The sequence below is a fragment of the Phyllobates terribilis genome, unplaced genomic scaffold (assembly GCF_046119375.1).
Source record: "Phyllobates terribilis strain yellow unplaced genomic scaffold, ASM4611937v1 Scaffold_2__4_contigs__length_985480577, whole genome shotgun sequence".
NCBI classification, from domain to species: domain Eukaryota; kingdom Metazoa; phylum Chordata; class Amphibia; order Anura; family Dendrobatidae; genus Phyllobates; species Phyllobates terribilis.
This window is the reverse complement of record NW_027362762.1, coordinates 984,270,179-984,290,735: the sequence shown is the minus strand read 5'-3', so window position 1 is coordinate 984,290,735 and position 20,557 is coordinate 984,270,179. Positions and strand designations below refer to the sequence as shown.

Genomic DNA, 20,557 nt, shown 5'->3' with positions numbered 1-20,557 from the left:
CAGGAAACCGGACAGTACACCAGGAGACGTGGAGGGGGCCATAAGAGGGCAACAACCCGGCACCAGGACCGTTACCTCCGCCTTTGTGCAAGGAGGAACAGGAGGAGCACTGCCAGAGCACTGCAAAATGACCTCCAGCAGGACACAAATGTGCATGTGTCTGCACAAACGGTTAGAAACCGACTCCATGAGGGTGGTATGAGGGCCTGACGTCCACAGATGAGGGTTGTGCTCACAGCCCAACACCGTGCAGGACGCTTGGCATTTGCCACAGAACACCAGGATTGGCAAAGTGGCCACTGGCGCCCTGTGCTCTTCACAGATGAAAGCAGGTTTACACTGAGCACATGTGACAGACGTGACAGAGTCTGGAGACGCCGTGGAGAGCGATCTGCTCTCTGCAACATCCTTCAGCATGACCGGTTTGCCAGTGGGTCAGTAATGGTGTGGGGTGGCATTTCTTTGGAGTGCCGCACAGCCCTCCATGTGCTCACCAGAGGTAGCCTGACTGCCATTAGGTACCGAGATGAGCAGTCAAACATGTTTTGGGATTGTTTTGCTGCCTTTGGCACTGGGTTCCCTGACTATGTGCAAGGCATCATGAAATCTGAAGATTACCAAAGCATTTTGAGTTGCAATGTAGTGCCAAGTGTGAGAAAGCTGAGTTTGCGTCCTAGCTCATGGGTCTTCGAGCAGGGAAATGACAACAAATATACTTCAAAAAGCACCCAGAAATGAATGGAAGCAAAGCGCTAGAGAGTTCTGAAGTGCCCAGCAATGAGTCTGGCTCTAAATCCCATTGAACACCTGTGGAGAGATCTTAAAATTGCTGTTGGGAGAAGGAACCCTTCAAATATGAGACTGGGAGAAGTTTGCAAAAGAAAAGTGGTCCAAAATACCAGTTGAGAGGTATAAGAAGCTTGTTGATGGTTATAAGAAGCGATTGAGTGCAGTTATTTATTCCAAAGAGTGTGCAACCAAATATTAAGTTAAGGGTGCCAACAATTTTGCCCGGTCCACTTTGGAGGTTCTGTGTGAAATTATGTCCATTTTTCTTTTTTTTTTTTGTGTTGTTCCAATACACACAAAGGAAATAAACAAGTGTATAACAAAGCATGTGTAACTGCAATAAATTTATGGGAGAAATACTTCATTTTCTGGAACAATTTCAAGGGCGTCAACACTTTCGGCCACGACTATTTATCAGTTGATGGAAGCAAGGTGTCATTTGTCCAATAGGACAATTTGTAAATAGTGTCCTCTGTGCTGAGACTCCTCCATCGTGAGTGTCTTTCACCATGAGACTCTTTCACCATCAGTGAATCCTTCATTGAGCAGGGGGTTGGACACAATGACCCCGGAGGTCCCTTCCAACTCTGACATTCTATGACACTCTTCCACCATGAGACTCTACCACCATGACACTCTTCCACCATGAGACTCTACCACCATGTGACTCTTCCACAATGAGACTCCCTCATTATAAAACTAATCCATCATGAGATTCTTCCATCATGACTCTCACTCTTTAGTACAGACTTCTTGAGAAATTCCTCTGCAATGAGACTTTTCTGTCATGAGACTCCGATAAGATAAGACTCTTCCGTTATTTGATTCCTCTACCATGAGACTTTTCTATCATAAAGCTGTTTTCTACAAGACTAAATTATGAAACTTCTCCATAGTGAGTTTCCTCTATAATGGAGTTCTTCTTTGATGAGACTTTTCTATGATGAGAACCTTCCATTATGAGATTCCTCCATGTTGATGTGAAAGAATATTCCTAATATACCCTTTGTGTCTTCTAGGAGCTTCTTTCTCTGGAGGAAATAGTTACTCTGATGATCGCAGCTCTTTGTCACGACGTCGACCATCCTGGCCTGAACAATAAGTGAGTTAGTTGAGATCGGTGCCATTTTCGCTTTGGGTTAAAGGGGTTGTCCACTACTTGAACAACCCCTTCTTGACCTAAATGTTTGGCCCCGTTAAATTAAAATAGAGTATACTCACCTCCTGTGCTGGAGCCGTTCTTGCGGTGTCGGCTCTCGCTCACCCCGGGGCTCCTGTGCTGTTGTTGTGACACGTGGCGCCAGTGCCCAATCATCACTGGCGTCATTGTCCCCATCTTCTGACAAACTGAACATGACGAGAACGTCTGGGCTGATCTCGGACTTCCTCTTCATGATCAAATCGACAGGAGGAGGGACAGTGACGCCAGCGCTGATTAGTTGCCAGTCATGTGTCACAACAACAGCACGTGAGCCCCGGGGAGAGCTGACACCGCGGGACGGCACCAGCATGGGAGGTGAGTATAAGCTTTATTATTTTATCAGGGTCAAGCGTGGGGTATGAGGAGTTATCCTAGTAGTAGACAACTACTCATCAGTAAGGCTAGAAGTGCACGTGTCCCTGCCAGTGACGCTTCACCAGCACATTATGGAATTGCAGTATGAGCCGTTTTGTAATGTCGGGGCCTCACCTAGGTCCCCCTAGTCGTTCTCTCCAGCCCGGTTGACAGATCATAGACATTGTGGATGTACTGTGGCCCTTAGTACATTGGCCCACTCACAGGATACAGGCTGCCATATCTGTACCTGCAGCCTGACTTCCCTCTGTATCAATGTCTCCCGGCTTCCACGATCTGATTTCAGTCACCAAATAACAACCTTCAGTTTTCCGGGAGTATTTGTTGTGCACCTGTGGCCATAACATGATCCAACAATTATAGAACTAAAAAGAGTAATCGGCATCAAACAACGATTAATTCAACGCAGTCAATCATTACCTTGCCATGTGAGCTATGCCATGTAACGGACATGCCGTGGTGCACTGCTGCGAGTAGGTACAGTTCATACATGTAGAAAAACAAAAGTGGCACTCACCGATCCGTTTAAAATCTAATTCTTTTTTCCATACTTCATGACATAGACATGGTGTGCAGGAGAGCTGGGCGAGACCACAGGTCCTGGACCTGTAGAAGCCGTCGTCTGCTGTTCTCCTCTCCACTCTTCTTTTTCCACATGTATGAACTCAAACAATTATAGCCCTAGATAATAAAGGGTGCATGCATGCCAGCAGAGATCTTTACAGCAATCGTAAATCTGGTAAACATCTATGAGTGATCACATAATCCAGAAGGCACCTCTGATTGGGCGGCTAATGTGCCATATGACTAACCAACTTTAAAGAGGACCCCAATGACAGTTGACCCCTCCAGAAATGCTGTAGAGTCCCAGGAATCATCGGGTGACAGGAGAAATTCCGTGCTATCTGCAGGATCTTTGACTGGTGGAAGCATGTTATAATTTATTCCCGTGTCCTATCGCCTCCAATCAGCAGCAGCCATGATATTGCCTACAATATTCATGGCCGTGTTTGGTACCTACCAGACACTTCAGGGCCCGATTGACTAAACAGTGCACTAGAAATCTGCAGTAAACCGGTTTGAAATGTAATGACACTTTATAGCAGCTCTGCAAACTTTTCAGGAAGTGGGTGGCCCTTAGTGGGAGGAGGCGTGGCAAACCGCCCCCAAAAATTCATCAATTTACACTATAAGTGGGTTAAAGTAGAAATATTCTCCGGTCCATGACTGGGGGATGCGCCACATGCTGAAACATGAATTTGGCACATCATACTCCAGCAGATCCTGCCGTACAAACCACAAGTCATGAGTCTCCTTTACTCGCAGGTTGTCCCTAGGGGTCATCTCCTAAAGTCTGGGATCACGTGTGACATATCACTCATAACTCACCCTAGAGGTGGCGGAGTCGCTATGATGACTGGTCACCCTCCACTAGCCGTGTAGTGAGGAGCGAGTCCACATGTAACTCACCCTAGAGGTGGCGGAGTCGCTATGATGACTGGTCACCCTCCACGAGCCGTGTAGTGAGGAGTGAGTCCACATATAACTCACCCTAGAGGTGGCGAAATCGCTATGATGACTGGTCACCCTCCACTAGCCGTGTAGTGAGGAGCGAGTCCACATATAACTCACCCTAGAGGTGGCAGAGTCGCTATGATGACTGGTCACCCTCCACTAGCCGTGTAGTGAGGAGCGAGTCCACATATAACTCACCCTAGAGGTGGCAGAGTCGCTATGATGACTGGTCACCCTCCACTAGCCGTGTAGTGAGGAGCGAGTCCACATATAACTCACCCTAGAGGTGGCGGAGTCGCTATGATGACTGGTCACCCTCCACTAGCCGTGTAGTGAGGAGCGAGTCCACATGTAACTCACCCTAGAGGTGGCGGAGTCGCTATGATGACTGGTCACCCTCCACTAGCCGTGTAGTGAGGCGCAAGTCCACATATAACTCACCCTAGAGGTGGCGGAGTCGCTATGATGACTGGTCACCCTCCACTAGCCGTGTAGTGAGGAGCGAGTCCACATATAACTCACCCTAGAGGTGGCGGAGTCGCTATGATGACTGGTCACCCTCCACTAGCCGTGTAGTGAGGAGCCAGTCCACATATAACTCATCCTAGAGGTGGCGGAGTTGCTATGATGACTGGTCACCCTCCACTAGCCGTGTAGTGAGGAGCCAGTCCACATATAACTCACCCTAGAGGTGGCAGAGTCGCTATGATGACTGGTGACCCTCCACTAGCCATGTAGTGAGGATCGAGTCCACATATAACTCACCCTAGAGGTGGCGGAGTCGCTATGATGACTGGTCACCCTCCACTAGCCGTGTAGTGAGGAGCGAGTCCACATATAACTCACCCTAGAGGTGGCGGAGTCGCTATGATGACTGGTCACCCTCCACTAGCCGTGTAGTGAGGCGCGAGTCCACATATAACTCACCCTAGAGGTGGCGGAGTCACTATGATGACTGGTCACCCTCCACTAGCTGTGTAGTGAGGAGCGAGTCCACATATAACTCACCCTAGAGGTGGCGGAGTCGCTATGATGACTGGTCACCCTCCACTAGCCGTGTAGTGAGGAGCGAGTCCACGTGTAACTCACCCTAGAGGTGGCGGAGTCGCTATGATGACTGGTCACCCTCCACTAGCCGTGTAGTGAGGAGCGAGTCCACATATAACTCACCCTAGAGTTGGCGGAGTCGCTATGATGACTGGTCACCCTCCACTAGCCGTGTAGTGAGGCGCAAGTCCACATATAACTCACCCTAGAGGTGGCGGAGTCGCTATGATGACTGGTCACCCTCCACTAGCCGTGTAGTGAGGAGCGAGTCCACATATAACTCACCCTAGAGGTGGCGGAGTCACTATGATGACTGGTCACCCTCCACTAGCCGTGTAGTGAGGAGCCAGTCCATATATAACTCATCCTAGAGGTGGCGGAGTTGCTATGATGACTGGTCAGCCTCCACTAGCCGTGTAGTGAGGAGCCAGTCCACATATAACTCACCCTAGAGGTGGCAGAGTCGCTATGATGACTGGTCACCCTCCACTAGTCATGTAGTGAGGATCGAGTCCACATATAACTCACCCTAGAGGTGGCGGAGTCGCTATAATGACTGGTCACCCTCCACTAGCCGTGTAGTGAGGAGCGAGTCCACATATAACTCACCCTAGAGGTGGCGGAGTCGCTATGATGACTGGTCACCCTCCACTAGCCGTGTAGGGAGGCGCGAGTCCACATATAACTCACCCTAGAGGTGGCGGAGTCACTATGATGACTGGTCACCCTCCACTAGCCGTGTAGTGAGGAGCGAGTCCACATATAACTCACCCTAGAGGTGGCGGAGTCGCTATGATGACTGGTCACCCTCCACTAGCCGTGTAGTGAGGAGCGAGTCCACATATAACCCACCCTAGAGGTGGCGGAGTCGCTATGATGACTGGTCACCCTCCACTAGCCGTGTAGTGAGGAGCGAGTCCACATATAACCCACCGTAGAGGTGGCGGAGTCGCTATGATGACTGGCCACCCTCCACTAGCCGTGTAGTGAGGAGCGAGTCCACATGTAACTCACCCTAGAGGTGGCGGAGTCGCTATGATGACTGGTCACCCTCCACTAGCCGTGTAGTGAGGCGCAAGTCCACATATAACTCACCCTAGAGGTGGCGGAGTCACTATGATGACTGGTCACCCTCCACTAGCCGTGTAGTGAGGAGCGAGTCCACATATAACTCACCCTAGAGGTGGCGGAGTCGCTATGATGACTGGTCACCCTCCACTAGCCGTGTAGTGAGGAGCCAGTCCACATATAACTCATCCTAGAGGTGGCGGAGTTGCTATGATGACTGGTCACCCTCCACTAGCCGTGTAGTGAGGAGCCAGTCCACATATAACTCACCCTAGAGGTGGCAGAGTCGCTATGATGACTGGTGACCCTCCACTAGCCATGTAGTGAGGATCGAGTCCACATATAACTCACCCTAGAGGTGGCGGAGTCGCTATGATGACTGGTCACCCTCCACTAGCCGTGTAGTGAGGAGCGAGTCCACATATAACTCACCCTAGAGGTGGCGGAGTCGCTATGATGACTGGTCACCCTCCACTAGCCGTGTAGTGAGGCGCGAGTCCACATATAACTCACCCTAGAGGTGGCGGAGTCACTATGATGACTGGTCACCCTCCACTAGCCGTGTAGTGAGGAGCGAGTCCACATATAACTCACCCTAGAGGTGGCGGAGTCGCTATGATGACTGGTCACCCTCCACTAGCCGTGTAGTGAGGAGCGAGTCCACGTGTAACTCACCCTAGAGGTGGCGGAGTCGCTATGATGACTGGTCACCCTCCACTAGCCGTGTAGTGAGGAGCGAGTCCACATATAACTCACCCTAGAGTTGGCGGAGTCGCTATGATGACTGGTCACCCTCCACTAGCCGTGTAGTGAGGCGCAAGTCCACATATAACTCACCCTAGAGGTGGCGGAGTCGCTATGATGACTGGTCACCCTCCACTAGCCGTGTAGTGAGGAGCGAGTCCACATATAACTCACCCTAGAGGTGGCGGAGTCGCTATGATGACTGGTCACCCTCCACTAGCCGTGTAGTGAGGAGCCAGTCCACATATAACTCATCCTAGAGGTGGCGGAGTTGCTATGATGACTGGTCAGCCTCCACTAGCCGTGTAGTGAGGAGCCAGTCCACATATAACTCACCCTAGAGGTGGCAGAGTCGCTATGATGACTGGTCACCCTCCACTAGTCATGTAGTGAGGATCGAGTCCACATATAACTCACCCTAGAGGTGGCGGAGTCGCTATAATGACTGGTCACCCTCCACTAGCCGTGTAGTGAGGAGCGAGTCCACATATAACCCACCCTAGAGGTGGCGGAGTCGCTATGATGACTGGTCACCCTCCACTAGCCGTGTAGTGAGGAGCGAGTCCACATATAACCCACCGTAGAGGTGGCGGAGTCGCTATGATGACTGGCCACCCTCCACTAGCCGTGTAGTGAGGAGCGAGTCCACATGTAACTCACCCTAGAGGTGGCGGAGTCGCTATGATGACTGGTCACCCTCCACTAGCCGTGTAGTGAGGCGCAAGTCCACATATAACTCACCCTAGAGGTGGCGGAGTCGCTATGATGACTGGTCACCCTCCACTAGCCGTGTAGTGAGGAGCGAGTCCACATATAACTCACCCTAGAGGTGGCGGAGTCGCTATGATGACTGGTCACCCTCCACTAGCCGTGTAGTGAGGAGCCAGTCCACATATAACTCATCCTAGAGGTGGCGGAGTTGCTATGATGACTGGTCACCCTCCACTAGCCGTGTAGTGAGGAGCCAGTCCACATATAACTCACCCTAGAGGTGGCAGAGTCGCTATGATGACTGGTGACCCTCCACTAGCCATGTAGTGAGGATCGAGTCCACATATAACTCACCCTAGAGGTGGCAGAGTCGCTATGATGACTGGTCACCCTCCACTAGCTGTGTAGTGAGGAGCGAGTCCACATATAACTCACCCTAGAGGTGGCGGAGTCGCTATGATGACTGGTCACCCTCCACTAGCCGTGTAGTGAGGCGCGAGTCCACATATAACTCACCCTAGAGGTGGCGGAGTCACTATGATGACTGGTCACCCTCCACTAGCCGTGTAGTGAGGAGCGAGTCCACATATAACTCACCCTAGAGGTGGCGGAGTCGCTATGATGACTGGTCACCCTCCACTAGCCGTGTAGTGAGGAGCGAGTCCACGTGTAACTCACCCTAGAGGTGGCGGAGTCGCTATGATGACTGGTCACCCTCCACTAGCCGTGTAGTGAGGAGCGAGTCCACATATAACTCACCCTAGAGTTGGCGGAGTCGCTATGATGACTGGTCACCCTCCACTAGCCGTGTAGTGAGGCGCAAGTCCACATATAACTCACCCTAGAGGTGGCGGAGTCGCTATGATGACTGGTCACCCTCCACTAGCCGTGTAGTGAGGAGCGAGTCCACATATAACTCACCCTAGAGGTGGCGGAGTCGCTATGATGACTGGTCACCCTCCACTAGCCGTGTAGTGAGGAGCCAGTCCACATATAACTCATCCTAGAGGTGGCGGAGTTGCTATGATGACTGGTCAGCCTCCACTAGCCGTGTAGTGAGGAGCCAGTCCACATATAACTCACCCTAGAGGTGGCAGAGTCGCTATGATGACTGGTCACCCTCCACTAGTCATGTAGTGAGGATCGAGTCCACATATAACTCACCCTAGAGGTGGCGGAGTCGCTATAATGACTGGTCACCCTCCACTAGCCGTGTAGTGAGGAGCGAGTCCACATATAACTCACCCTAGAGGTGGCGGAGTCGCTATGATGACTGGTCACCCTCCACTAGCCGTGTAGGGAGGCGCGAGTCCACATATAACTCACCCTAGAGGTGGCGGAGTCACTATGATGACTGGTCACCCTCCACTAGCCGTGTAGTGAGGAGCGAGTCCACATATAACTCACCCTAGAGGTGGCGGAGTCGCTATGATGACTGGTCACCCTCCGCTAGCCGTGTAGTGAGGAGCGAGTCCACATATAACCCACCCTAGAGGTGGCGGAGTCGCTATGATGACTGGTCACCCTCCACTAGCCGTGTAGTGAGGAGCGAGTCCACATATAACCCACCGTAGAGGTGGCGGAGTCGCTATGATGACTGGCCACCCTCCACTAGCCGTGTAGTGAGGCGCGAGTCTACATATAACTCACCCTAGAGGTGGCGGAGTCGCTATGATGACTGGTCACCCTCTACTAGCCGTGTAGTGAGGAGCGAGTCCACATATAACTCACATTAGAGGTGGCGGAGTCGCTATGATGACTGGTCACCCTCCATTAGCCGTGTAGTGAGGAACGAGTCCACATATAACTCACCCTAGAGGTGGCGGAGTCGCTATGATGACTGGTCACCCTCCACTAGCCGTGTAGTGAGGAGCCAGTCCATATATAACTCACCCTAGAGGTGGCGGAGTCGCTATGATGACTGGTTACCCTCCACTAGCCGTGTAGTGAGGCGCGAGTCCACATATAACACACCCTAGAGGTGGCGGAGTCGCTATGATGACTGGTCACCCTCCACTAGCCGTGTAGTGAGGAGCCAGTCCACATATAACTCATCCTAGAGGTGGCGGAGTTGCTATGATAACTGGTCACCCTCCACTAGCCGTGTAGTGAGGAGCCAGTCCACATATAACTCACCCTAGAGGTGGCGGAGTCGCTATGATGACTGGTCACCCTCCACTAGCCGTGTAGTGAGGAGCCAGTCCACATATAACTCACCCTAGAGGTGGCAGAGTCGCTATGATGACTGGTCACCCTCCACTAGCCATGTAGTGAGGATCGAGTCCACATATAACTCACCCTAGAGGTGGCGGAGTCGCTATGATGACTGGTCACCCTCCACTAGCCGTGTAGTGAGGAGCGAGTCCACATATAACTCACCCTAGAGGTGGCGGAGTCGCTATGATGACTGGTCACCCTCCACTAGCCGTGTAGTGAGGCGCGAGTCCACATATAACTCACCCTAGAGGTGGCGGAGTCACTATGATGACTGGTCACCCTCCAATAGCCGTGTAGTGAGGAGCGAGTCCACATATAACTCACCCTAGAGGTGGCGGAGTCGCTATGATGACTGGTCACCCTCCACTAGCCGTGTAGTGAGGAGCGAGTCCACATATAACCCACCTTAGAGGTGGCGGAGTCGCTATGATGACTGGTCACCCTCCACTAGCCGTGTAGTGAGGAGCGAGTCCACATATAACCCACCCTAGAGGTGGCGCAGTCGCTATGATGACTGGTCACCCTCCACTAGCCGTGTAGTGAGGCGCGAGTCTACATATAACTCACCCTAGAGGTGGCGGAGTCGCTATGATGACTGGTCACCCTCTACTAGCCGTGTAGTGAGGAGCGAGTCCACATATAACTCACATTAGAGGTGGCGGAGTCGCTATGATGACTGGTCACCCTCCATTAGCCGTGTAGTGAGGAACGAGTCCACATATAACTCACCCTAGAGGTGGCGGAGTCGCTATGATGACTGGTCACCCTCCACTAGCCGTGTAGTGAGGAGCCAGTCCATATATAACTCACCCTAGAGGTGGTGGAGTCGCTATGATGACTGGTGACCCTCCACTAGCCGTGTAGTGAGGAGCTAGTCCACATATAACTCACCTTAGAGGTGGCAGAGTCGCCATGATGACTGGTCACCCTCCACTAGCCGTGTAGTGAGGAGCGAGTCCACATATAACTCACCCTAGAGGTGGCGGAGTCGCTATGATGACTGGTCACCCTCCACTAGCCGTGTAGTGAGGAGCGAGTCCACATATAACCCACCCTAGAGGTGGCGGAGTCGCTATGATGACTGGTCACCCTCCACTAGCCATGTAGTGAGGAGACAGTCTACATATAACTCACCCTAGAGGTGGCGGAGTCGCTATGATGACTGGTCACCCTCCACTAGCCATGTAGTGAGGAGACAGTCTACATATAACTCACCCTAGAGGTGGCGGAGTCGCTATGACGACTGGTCACCCTCCACTAGCCGTGTAGTGAGGAGCCAGTCCACATATAACTCACCCTAGAGGTGGCGGAGTCGCTATGATGACTGGTCACCCTCCACTAGCCGTGTAGTGAGGAGCCAGTCCACATATAACTCACCCTAGAGGTGGCGGAGTCGCTATGATGACTGGTCACCCTCCACTAGCCGTGTAGTGAGGAGCCAGTCCACATATAACTCACCCTAGAGGTGGCGGAGTCGCTATGATGACTGGTCACCCTCCACTAGCCATGTAGTGAGGAGCCAGTCCACATATAACTCACCCTAGAGGTGGAGGAGTCGCTATGATGACTGGTCACCCTCCACTAGCCGTGTAGTGAGGAGCCAGTCCACATATAACTCACCCTAGAGGTGGCGGAGTCGCTATGATGACTGGTCACCCTCCACTAGCCGTGTAGTGAGGAGCGAGTCCACATATAACTCACCCTAGAGGTGGCGGAGTCGCTATGATGACTGGTCACCCTCCACTAGCCATGTAGTGAGGAGCCAGTCCACATATAACTCACCCTAGAGGTGGCGGAGTCGCTATGATGACTGGTCACCCTCCACTAGCCGTGTAGTGAGGAGCCAGTCCACATATAACTCACCCTAGAGGTGGCGGAGTCGCTATGATGACTGGTCACCCTCCACTAGCCGTGTAGTGAGGAGCCAGTCCACATATAACTCACCCTAGAGGTGGCGGAGTCGCTATGATGACTGGTCACCCTCCACTAGCCGTGTAGTGAGGAGCCAGTCCACATATAACTCACCCTAGAGGTGGCGGAGTCGCTATGATGACTGGTCACCCTCCACTAGCCATGTAGTGAGGAGCCAGTCCACATATAACTCACCCTAGAGGTGGCGGAGTCGCTATGATGACTGGTCACCCTCCACTAGCCGTGTAGTGAGGAGCCAGTCCACATATAACTCACCCTAGAGGTGGCGGAGTCGCTATGATGACTGGTCACCCTCCACTAGCCGTGTAGTGAGGAGCCAGTCCACATATAACTCACCCTAGAGGTGGCGGAGTCGCTATGATGACTGGTCACCCTCCACTAGCCGTATAGTGAGGAGCGAGTCCACATATAACTCACCCTAGAGGTGTCGGAGTCACTATGATGACTGGTCACCCCCCACCAGCCGTGTAGTGAAGAGCGAGTCAACATATAACTCACCCTAGAGGTGGCGGAGTCGCTATGATGACTGGTCACCCTCCACCAGCCGTGTAGTGAAGAGCGAGTCAACATATAACTCACCCTAGAGGTGGTGGAGTCGCTATGATGACTGGTCACCCTCCACTAGCCGTGTAGTGAGGAGCCAGTCCACATATAACTCACCCTAGAGGTGGCGGAGTCGCTATGATGACTGGTCACCCTCCACTAGCCGTGTAGTGAGGAGCGAGTCCACATATAACTCACCCTAGAGGTGGCGGAGTCGATATGATGACTGGTCACCCTCCACTAGCCGTGTAGTGAGGAGCGAGTCCACATATAACTCACCCTAGAGGTGGCGGAGTCGCTATGATGACTGGTCACCCTCCACTAGCCGTGTAGTGAGGAGCGAGTCCACATATAACTCACCCTAGAGGTGGCGGAGTCGCTATGATGACTGGTCACCCTCCACTAGCCGTGTAGTGAGGAGCGAGTCCACATGAGGTGGTGCTACTTGTGACTCTCTTCTCTGCTCACAGTTATCAAGTTAATGCCTGCACAGAGTTGGCATCCAGATACCAGAATAACTCGCCCCTGGAAAATCATCACTGTGCCATCACCATGGAGATCCTGAGCCAGGAACAATGTAATATATTCCGCCACATGGATCCAGAGGAGACAAGGAAAATCCTGGAGGTGAGATTCCGAATGGTAATCCAGAATAGGGGCAGATGTACCATATGTGCAGCTGCACAGGGGCTGAGGGAGAAAGGGCCGCTGCCACTTTTGTACATGGAGCTGATGAATTTCACGGCCAACAATTACTGATGCTATATACTGACATAATGGGCAATGGGCCCATCTACAGTTCTAGAACTGCAGGGGCCAACACACGGTCAATCCCCTCCCTGGTCTGGGTGAAGGTGTTCATATATTGATGTACTCTCTTTCTAGGGAATCGCAGAGTTGATCCTGGCCACTGACATGGTCCATCACCCACAGATCCTGAGGTCCTTACAAGATACCCAAAACTTTAGCTTCTCCAATAAAGATCACGTGACTCTGGTGAGGAGCGGCCAATGTTCCGACCGGTGACTGTGGCTCCGCTGTGTCCATTGTTTGTCTTAATCTCAATCAACTATTGGGCATGAGTCTCCTAAAAATTATGCACCAGTGCCTCGTCCCCATACCATGCAATGTTGGTCATTGCCTCGTGTAGTACCTTCAGGCATTTATACGAGTATTGTGAAGCAGGAGGCCACAGATGGTGGGAAGGGGCCTCAGACTCAGATGATTTAAAGTGTTGTATGTTAGTTTCCTTCTCATTATTCATTTTGTCCTTAATGAAGAATTGTTTATATTTCACATTAGTGGTGCACGCTCTTTGAGGTACGCACTATGTGGTCTGCACTTTTTATAGTGCACACTCTTTGTGGCAAGTGCTTTGAGGTGCAGGCTTTGTCGGGTACTCTTTGTGGTGAACACTTTGAGGTGTACTCTCTTTGAGGTGCACGCTTTGTGGTGTACTGTTTGTGGCGAGTGCTTTGAAGTGTGCGCACTTTGTGGTGTACTCTCTTTGAGGGGAGTGCTTTGAGGTGCACGCTTTGTGGTGGGAGCCCTGCACTTTGTGGTGGGAGCCCTGCACTTTGTGGTGGGAGCCCTGCACTTTGTGGTGCACGCTTTTTGAAGCTCACTGCTTTACCTCATTTCTTACTAGCATTTTGAGCACATTAATACTCTTTGCCACATTAGATAATTTCTACTGCCCATTGGTCTAGCTTTTCTTTCCTGATCTTATCATTATTTAGCACCATTGTGGCCCCTGAACTTTTCCATAATCAGGCTGTGACCCATGATCTTTTTCTATTGCATCACTATGGATTCGACCTCATTCCTGTGCTGACTGTAGCTCCTGATCTTATTGTCTGGTATAATTGTGACCCCGGACCTCACTCCCGAGCTTACTATGCCCCTTGATATTTTTGGTATCACTGGGGCCCCTGACCTCATCCCTGGGCTGGCTGTGGCCTCTACCTCATTGCTAGGCTGGCTGCAGCCCATTACCTCATTCTCGTGCTGGCTGTGGCCCCTGACCTCATCCCTGGGCTGGCTGTGGACCCTGATATCATTCATGGGCTGACTGTGGCCTTTGACCTCATCCCCGTGCTGACTGTGACCCCTGATCTTATCCCCGTGCTGGCTGTGGCCCCTGACCTCATTCCCGTGCTGCCTATGGCCCCTGACCTCATCCCGTACTGGCTGTGATCCCTGATCTTATCCCTGGGCTGACTGTGGCCCCTGACCTCATCCCCATGCTGACTGTGACCCCTGATCTTATCCCCGTGCTGGCTGTGGACCGTGACCTCATCCCTGGGCTGGCTGTGGCCCCTGACCTTATCCCTGAGCTGGCTGTGGACCCTGACCTCATCCCTGGGCTGGCTGTGGCCCCTGACCTCATTCATGGGCTGGCTGTGGCCTCTGATCTTATGCCTGGGCAGGCTGTGGCCCCTGACCTCATCCCTGAGCAGGCTGCAGACCCTGACCTCACCCCTGGGCTGGCTGTGGCCCCTGACCTCATTCATGGGCTGGCTGTGGACCCTGACATTATCCCTGGGCTGTCTGTGGCCTCTGACCTCATCTGCGTACTGGCTATGACCCCTGATCTTATCCCTGGGATGGCTGTGGCCCCTGACCTTATCCCTGGGCTGGCTGTGGCCTTTGACCTCATCCACGTGCTGACTGTGACCTCTGATCTTACCCCGTGCTGGCTTTGGCCCCTGACCTCATTCCCGTGCTGGCTGTGGACCCTGACCTCATTCATGGGCTGACTGTGGCCCCTGACCTCATCCCCATGCTGTGACCCCTGATCTTATCCCCATGCTGGCACCCCTGATCTTATCCCCATGCTGGCTGTAGCCCCTGACCTCATTCCCGTGCTGGCTGTGGCCCCTGACCTTATCCTTGGGCTTGCTGTGGCCTTTGACCTCATCCCTGTGCTGGCTGTGGCCCCTGACCTCATCCTCGTACTGGCTGTGGCCCCCTGATCTTATCCACGGACCGGCTGTGGCCTCTGACCTTATCCCCGGGCCGGCTGTGGCCTCTGACCTTATCCCCGGGCCGGCTGTGGCCTCTGACCTCATTCTTGGGCTTGCTGTGGCACCTGACCTCATTCACTGGCTGGCTGTGGCCCCTGACCTCATTCATGGGCTGGCTGTGGCCCCTGACCTCATCCATGGGCTGGTTGTGGCCCATGACCTCATCCCCGGGCTGGTTGTGGCACCTGACCTCATCCCCGGGCTGGCTGTGGCACCTGACCTTATCCCTGGGCTGGCTGTAGCCCCTGACCTCATCCCCGGGCTGGCTGTGGCACTTGACCTCATCCCCGGGCTGGCTGTGGCACCTGACCTCATCCCCAGGCTGGCTGTGGCCCCTGACCTCATCCCCGGGCTGGCTGTGGCACCTGACCTTATCCCCGGGCTGGCTGTAGCCCCTGATCTTATTACCTGGCATCACTGTGGCCCCAGACCTCATTTCTGGTCTGGCTGTGGCCTCTGACCTCATCCCTGTCCTGGATGTGGCCTCTGACCCTGTCCTGGCTGTGGCCTCTAACCTCACCTCTGTCCTGGCTGTGGCCTCTGACCTCACTCCTGTCCTGGCTGTGGCCTCTGACCTCATCCCTGTCCTGGCTGTGGCCTCTGACCTCATCGCTGTCCTGGCTGTGGCCTCTGACCTCATCCCTGTCCTGGCTGTGGCCCCTGACCTCATCTCTGTCCTGGCTGTGGCCTCTGACCTCATCCCTGTCCTGGCTGTGGCCCCTGACCTCATCTCTGTCCTGGCTGTGGCCTCTGACCTCATCCCTGTCCTGGCTGTGGCCCCTGACCTCATCCCTGTCCTGGCTGTGGCCTCTGACCTCATCCCTGTCCTGGCTGTGGCCTCTGACCTCATCTCCGTCCTGGCTGTGGCCTCTGACCTTATCCTTGGGCTTGCTGTGGCCTTTGACCTCATCCCCGTGCTGGCTGTGGCCCCTGACCTCATCCCCGTACTGGCTGTGGCCCCCTGATCTTATCCACGGACCGGCTGTGGCCTCTGACCTTATCCCCGGGCCGGCTGTGGCCTCTGACCTTATCCCCGGGCCGGCTGTGGCCTCTGACCTCATTCCTGGGCTTGCTGTGGCACCTGACCTCATTCATTCACTGGCTGTGGCCCCTGACCTCATTCATGGGCTGGCTGTGGCCCCTGACCTCATCCATGGGCTGGTTGTGGCCCATGACCTCATCCCCGGGCTGGTTGTGACACCTGACCTCATCCCCGGGCTGGCTGTGGCACCTGACCTTATCCCTGGGCTGGCTGTAGCCCCTGACCTCATCCCCGGGCTGGCTGTGGCACCTGACCTCATCCCCAGGCTGGCTGTGGCCCCTGACCTCATCCCCGGGCTGGCTGTGGCACCTGACCTTATCCCCGGGCTGGCTGTAGCCCCTGATCTTATTACCTGGCATCACTGTGGCCCCAGACCTCATTTCTGGTCTGGCTGTGGCCTCTGATCTCATCCCTGTCCTGGATGTGGCCTCTGACCTCATCCCTGTCCTGGCTGTGGCCTCTGACCTCACCTCTGTCCTGGCTGTGGCCTCTGACCTCACTCCTGTCCTGGCTGTGGCCTCTGACCTCATCCCTGTGCTGGCTGTGGCCTCTGACCTCATCGCTGTCCTGGCTGTGGCCTCTGACCTCATCCCTGTCCTGGCTGTGGCCCCTGACCTCATCTCTGTCCTGGCTGTGGCCTCTGACCTCATCCCTGTCCTGGCTGTGGCCCCTGACCTCATCCCTGTCCTGGCTGTGGCCTCTGACCTCATCCCTGTCCTGGCTGTGGCCTCTGACCTCATCCCCGTCCTGGCTGTGGCCTCTGACCTCATCCCTGTCCTGGCTGTGGCCCCTGACCTCATCCCTGTCCTGGCTGTGGCCTCTGACCTCATCCCTGTCCTGGCTGTGGCCTCTGACCTCATCCCCGTCCTGGCTGTGGCCTCTGACCTCATCCCCGTCCTGGATGTGGCCTCTGACCTCATCCCCGTCCTGGCTGTGGCCTCTGACCTCATCCCCGTCCTGGATGTGGCCTCTTGACCTCATCCCTGAGCTGGCTGTGGCCCCTGACTTCATCCCTGTCTTGGCTGTGGCCTCTGACCTCATCCCTGTCCTGGCTGTGGCCTCTGACCTCACCCCTGACCTCATCCCTGTCCTGGCTGTGGCGCCTGACCTCATCCCTGTCCTGGCCGTGGCCCCTGACCTCATCCCTGTCCTGGCCGTGGCCTCTGACCTCATCCCTGTCTTGGCTGTGGCCTCTGACCTCATCCCTGTCCTGGCTGTGGCCTCTGACGTTATCCCTGGGCTGGCTGTGGCCTCTGACCTCATCCCTGTCCTAGCTGTGGCCTCTGACCTCATCCCTGTCCTGGCTGTGGCCTCTGACCTCATCCCTGTCCTGGCTGTGGCCTCTGACCTCATCCCTGTCTTGGCTGTGGCCTCTGACCTCATCCCTGTCTTGGCTGTGGCCTCTGACCTCATCCCTGTCTTGGCTGTGGCCTCTGACCTCATCCCTGTCTTGGCTGTGGCCTCTGACCTCATCCCTGTCCTGGCTGTGGCCTCTGACCTCATCCCTGTCCTGGCTGTGGCCTCTGACCTCATTCCTGGTCTGGCTGTGGCCTCTGTCCTCATTCCTGGTCTGGCTGTGGGCTCTGACCTCATCCCTGTCCTGGCTGTGGCCTCTGACCTCATCCCTGTCCTGGCTGTGGCCTCTGACCTCATTCCTGGTCTGGCTGTGGCCCCTGACCTCATCCCTGTCCTGGCCGTGGCCTCTGACCTCATCCCTGTCCTGGCTGTGGCCTCTGACGTTATCCCTGGGCTGGCTGTGGCCTCTGACCTCACCCCTGTCCTGGCTGTGGCCTCTGACCTCATCCCTGTCCTGCCTGTGGCCCCTGACCTCATCCCTGTCCTGCCTGTGGCCCCTGACCTCATCCCTGTCCTGGCTGTGGCCCCTGACCTCATCCCTGTCCTGGCTGTGGCCCCTGACCTCATCCCTGTCCTGGCTGTGGCCCCTGACCTCATCCCTGTCCTGGTTGTGGCCTCTGACCTCATCCCTGTCCTGGCTGTGGCCTCTGCCTCATCCCTGTCCTGGCTGTGGCCTCTGCCCTCATCCCTGTCCTGGCTGTGGCCTCTGACCTCATTCCTGTCCTGGCTGTGGCCTCTGCCCTCATCCCTGTCCGGGCTGTGGCCTCTGACCTCATTCCTGGTATGGCTGTGGCTTCTGACCTCATTCCTGGTCTGGCTGTGGCCTCTGACCTCATCCCTGTCCTGGCTGTGGCCTCTGACCTCATCCCTGTCCTGGCTGTGGCCCCTGACCTCATCCCTGTCCTGGTTGTGGCCTCTGACCTCATCCCTGTCCTGGCTGTGGCCTCTGCCCTCATCCCTGTCCTGGCTGTGGCCTCTGCCCTCATCCCTGTCCTGGCTGTGGCCTCTGCCCTCATCCCTGTCCTGGCTGTAGCCTCTGCCCTCATCCCTGTCCTGGCTGTGGCCTCTGCCCTCATCCCTGTCCTGGCTGTGGCCTCTGCCCTCATCCCTGTCCTGGCTGTGGCCTCTGACCTCATTCCTGGTCTGGCTGTGGCTTCTGACCTCATTCCTGGTCTGGCTGTGGCCTCTGACCTCATCCCTGTCCTGGCTGTGGCCTCTGACCTCATCCCTGTCCTGCCTGTGGCCCCTGACCTCATCCCTGTCCTGCCTGTGGCCCCTGACCTCATCCCTGTCCTGGCTGTGGCCCCTGACCTAATCCCTGTCCTGGCTGTGGCCTCTGACCTCATCCCTGTCCTGGCTGTGGCCTCTGACCTCATCCCTGTCCTGGCTGTGGCCTCTGACCTCATCCCTGTCCTGGCTGTGGCCTCTGACCTCATCCCTGGTCTGGCTGTGGCCTCTGACCTCATTCCTGGTCTGGCTGTGGCCTCTGACCTCATTCCTGGTCTGGCTGTGGCCTCTGACCTCATTCCTGGTCTGGCTGTGGCCTCTGACCTCATCCCTGTCCTGGCTGTGGCCTCTGACCTCATCCCTGTCCTGGCTGTGGCCTCTGCCCTCATCCCTGTCCTGGCTGTGGCCCCTGACTTCATCCCTGTCCTGGCTGTGGCCTCTGACCTCATCCCTGTCCTGGCTGTGGCCTCTGCCCTCATCCCTGTCCTGGCTGTGGCCTCTGACCTCATCCCTGTCCTGGCTGTGGCCTCTGACCTCATCCCTGTCTTGGCTGTGGCCTCTGACCTCATCCCTGTCCTGGCTGTGGCCTCTGACCTCATTCCTGGTCTGGCTGTGGCTTCTGACCTCATTCCTGGTCTGGCTGTGGCCTCTGACCTCATCCCTGTCCTGGCTGTGGCCTCTGACCTCATCCCTGTCCTGCCTGTGGCCCCTGACCTCATCCCTGTCCTGGCTGTGGCCCCTGACCTCATCCCTGTCCTGGCTGTGGCCCCTGACCTCATCCCTGTCCTGGCTGTGGCCTCTGACCTCATCCCTGTCCTGGCTGTGGCCTCTGACCTCATCCCTGTCCTGGCTGTGGCCTCTGACCTCATCCCTAGTCTGGCTGTGGCCTCTGACCTCATTCCTGGTCTGGCTGTGGCCTCTGACCTCATTCCTGGTCTGGCTGTGGCCTCTGACCTCATTCCTGGTCTGGCTGTGGCCTCTGACCTCATCCCTGTCCTGGCTGTGGCCTCTGACCTCATCCCTGTCCTGGCTGTGGCCTCTGCCCTCATCCCTGTCCTGGCTGTGGCCCCTGACTTCATCCCTGTCCTGGCTGTGGCCTCTGACCTCATCCCTGTCCTGGCTGTGGCCTCTGCCCTCATCCCTGTACTGGCTGTGGCCTCTGACCTCATCCCTGTCCTGCCTGTGGCCCCTGACCTCATCCCTGTCCTGCCTGTGGCCCCTGACCTCATCCCTGTCCTGGCTGTGGCCCCTGACCTCATCCCTGTCCTGGCTGTGGCCCCTGACCTCATCCCTGTCCTGGCTGTGGCCCCTGACCTCATCCCTGTCCTGGTTGTGGCCTCTGACCTCATCCCTGTCCTGGCTGTGGCCTCTGCCTCATCCCTGTCCTGGCTGTGGCCTCTGCCCTCATCCCTGTCCTGGCTGTGGCCTCTGACCTCATTCCTGTCCTGGCTGTGGCCTCTGCCCTCATCCCTGTCCTGGCTGTGGCCTCTGACCTCATTCCTGGTATGGCTGTGGCTTCTGACCTCATTCCTGGTCTGGCTGTGGCCTCTGACCTCATCCCTGTCCTGGCTGTGGCCTCTGACCTCATCCCTGTCCTGGCTGTGGCCCCTGACCTCATCCCTGTCCTGGTTGTGGCCTCTGACCTCATCCCTGTCCTGGCTGTGGCCTCTGCCCTCATCCCTGTCCTGGCTGTGGCCTCTGCCCTCATCCCTGTCCTGGCTGTGGCCTCTGCCCTCATCCCTGTCCTGGCTGTAGCCTCTGCCC

The 20,557-nt window shown here is 55.4% G+C and overlaps 1 protein-coding gene across 1 annotated transcript in view; it reads left to right on the top strand.

Annotated features, from left to right (window-relative positions):
* Positions 1 to 20,557, top strand: part of PDE9A (phosphodiesterase 9A) — an 81,279-nt gene that overhangs the window by 52,355 nt on the left and 8,367 nt on the right. Inside the window, exons 6-8 of the mRNA XM_073669376.1 lie at positions 1,809 to 1,891; positions 12,613 to 12,769; positions 13,028 to 13,138. Coding sequence (XP_073525477.1) covers positions 1,809 to 1,891; positions 12,613 to 12,769; positions 13,028 to 13,138 — 351 coding nt within the window. The remainder of the gene's footprint in view (positions 1 to 1,808; positions 1,892 to 12,612; positions 12,770 to 13,027; positions 13,139 to 20,557) is intronic.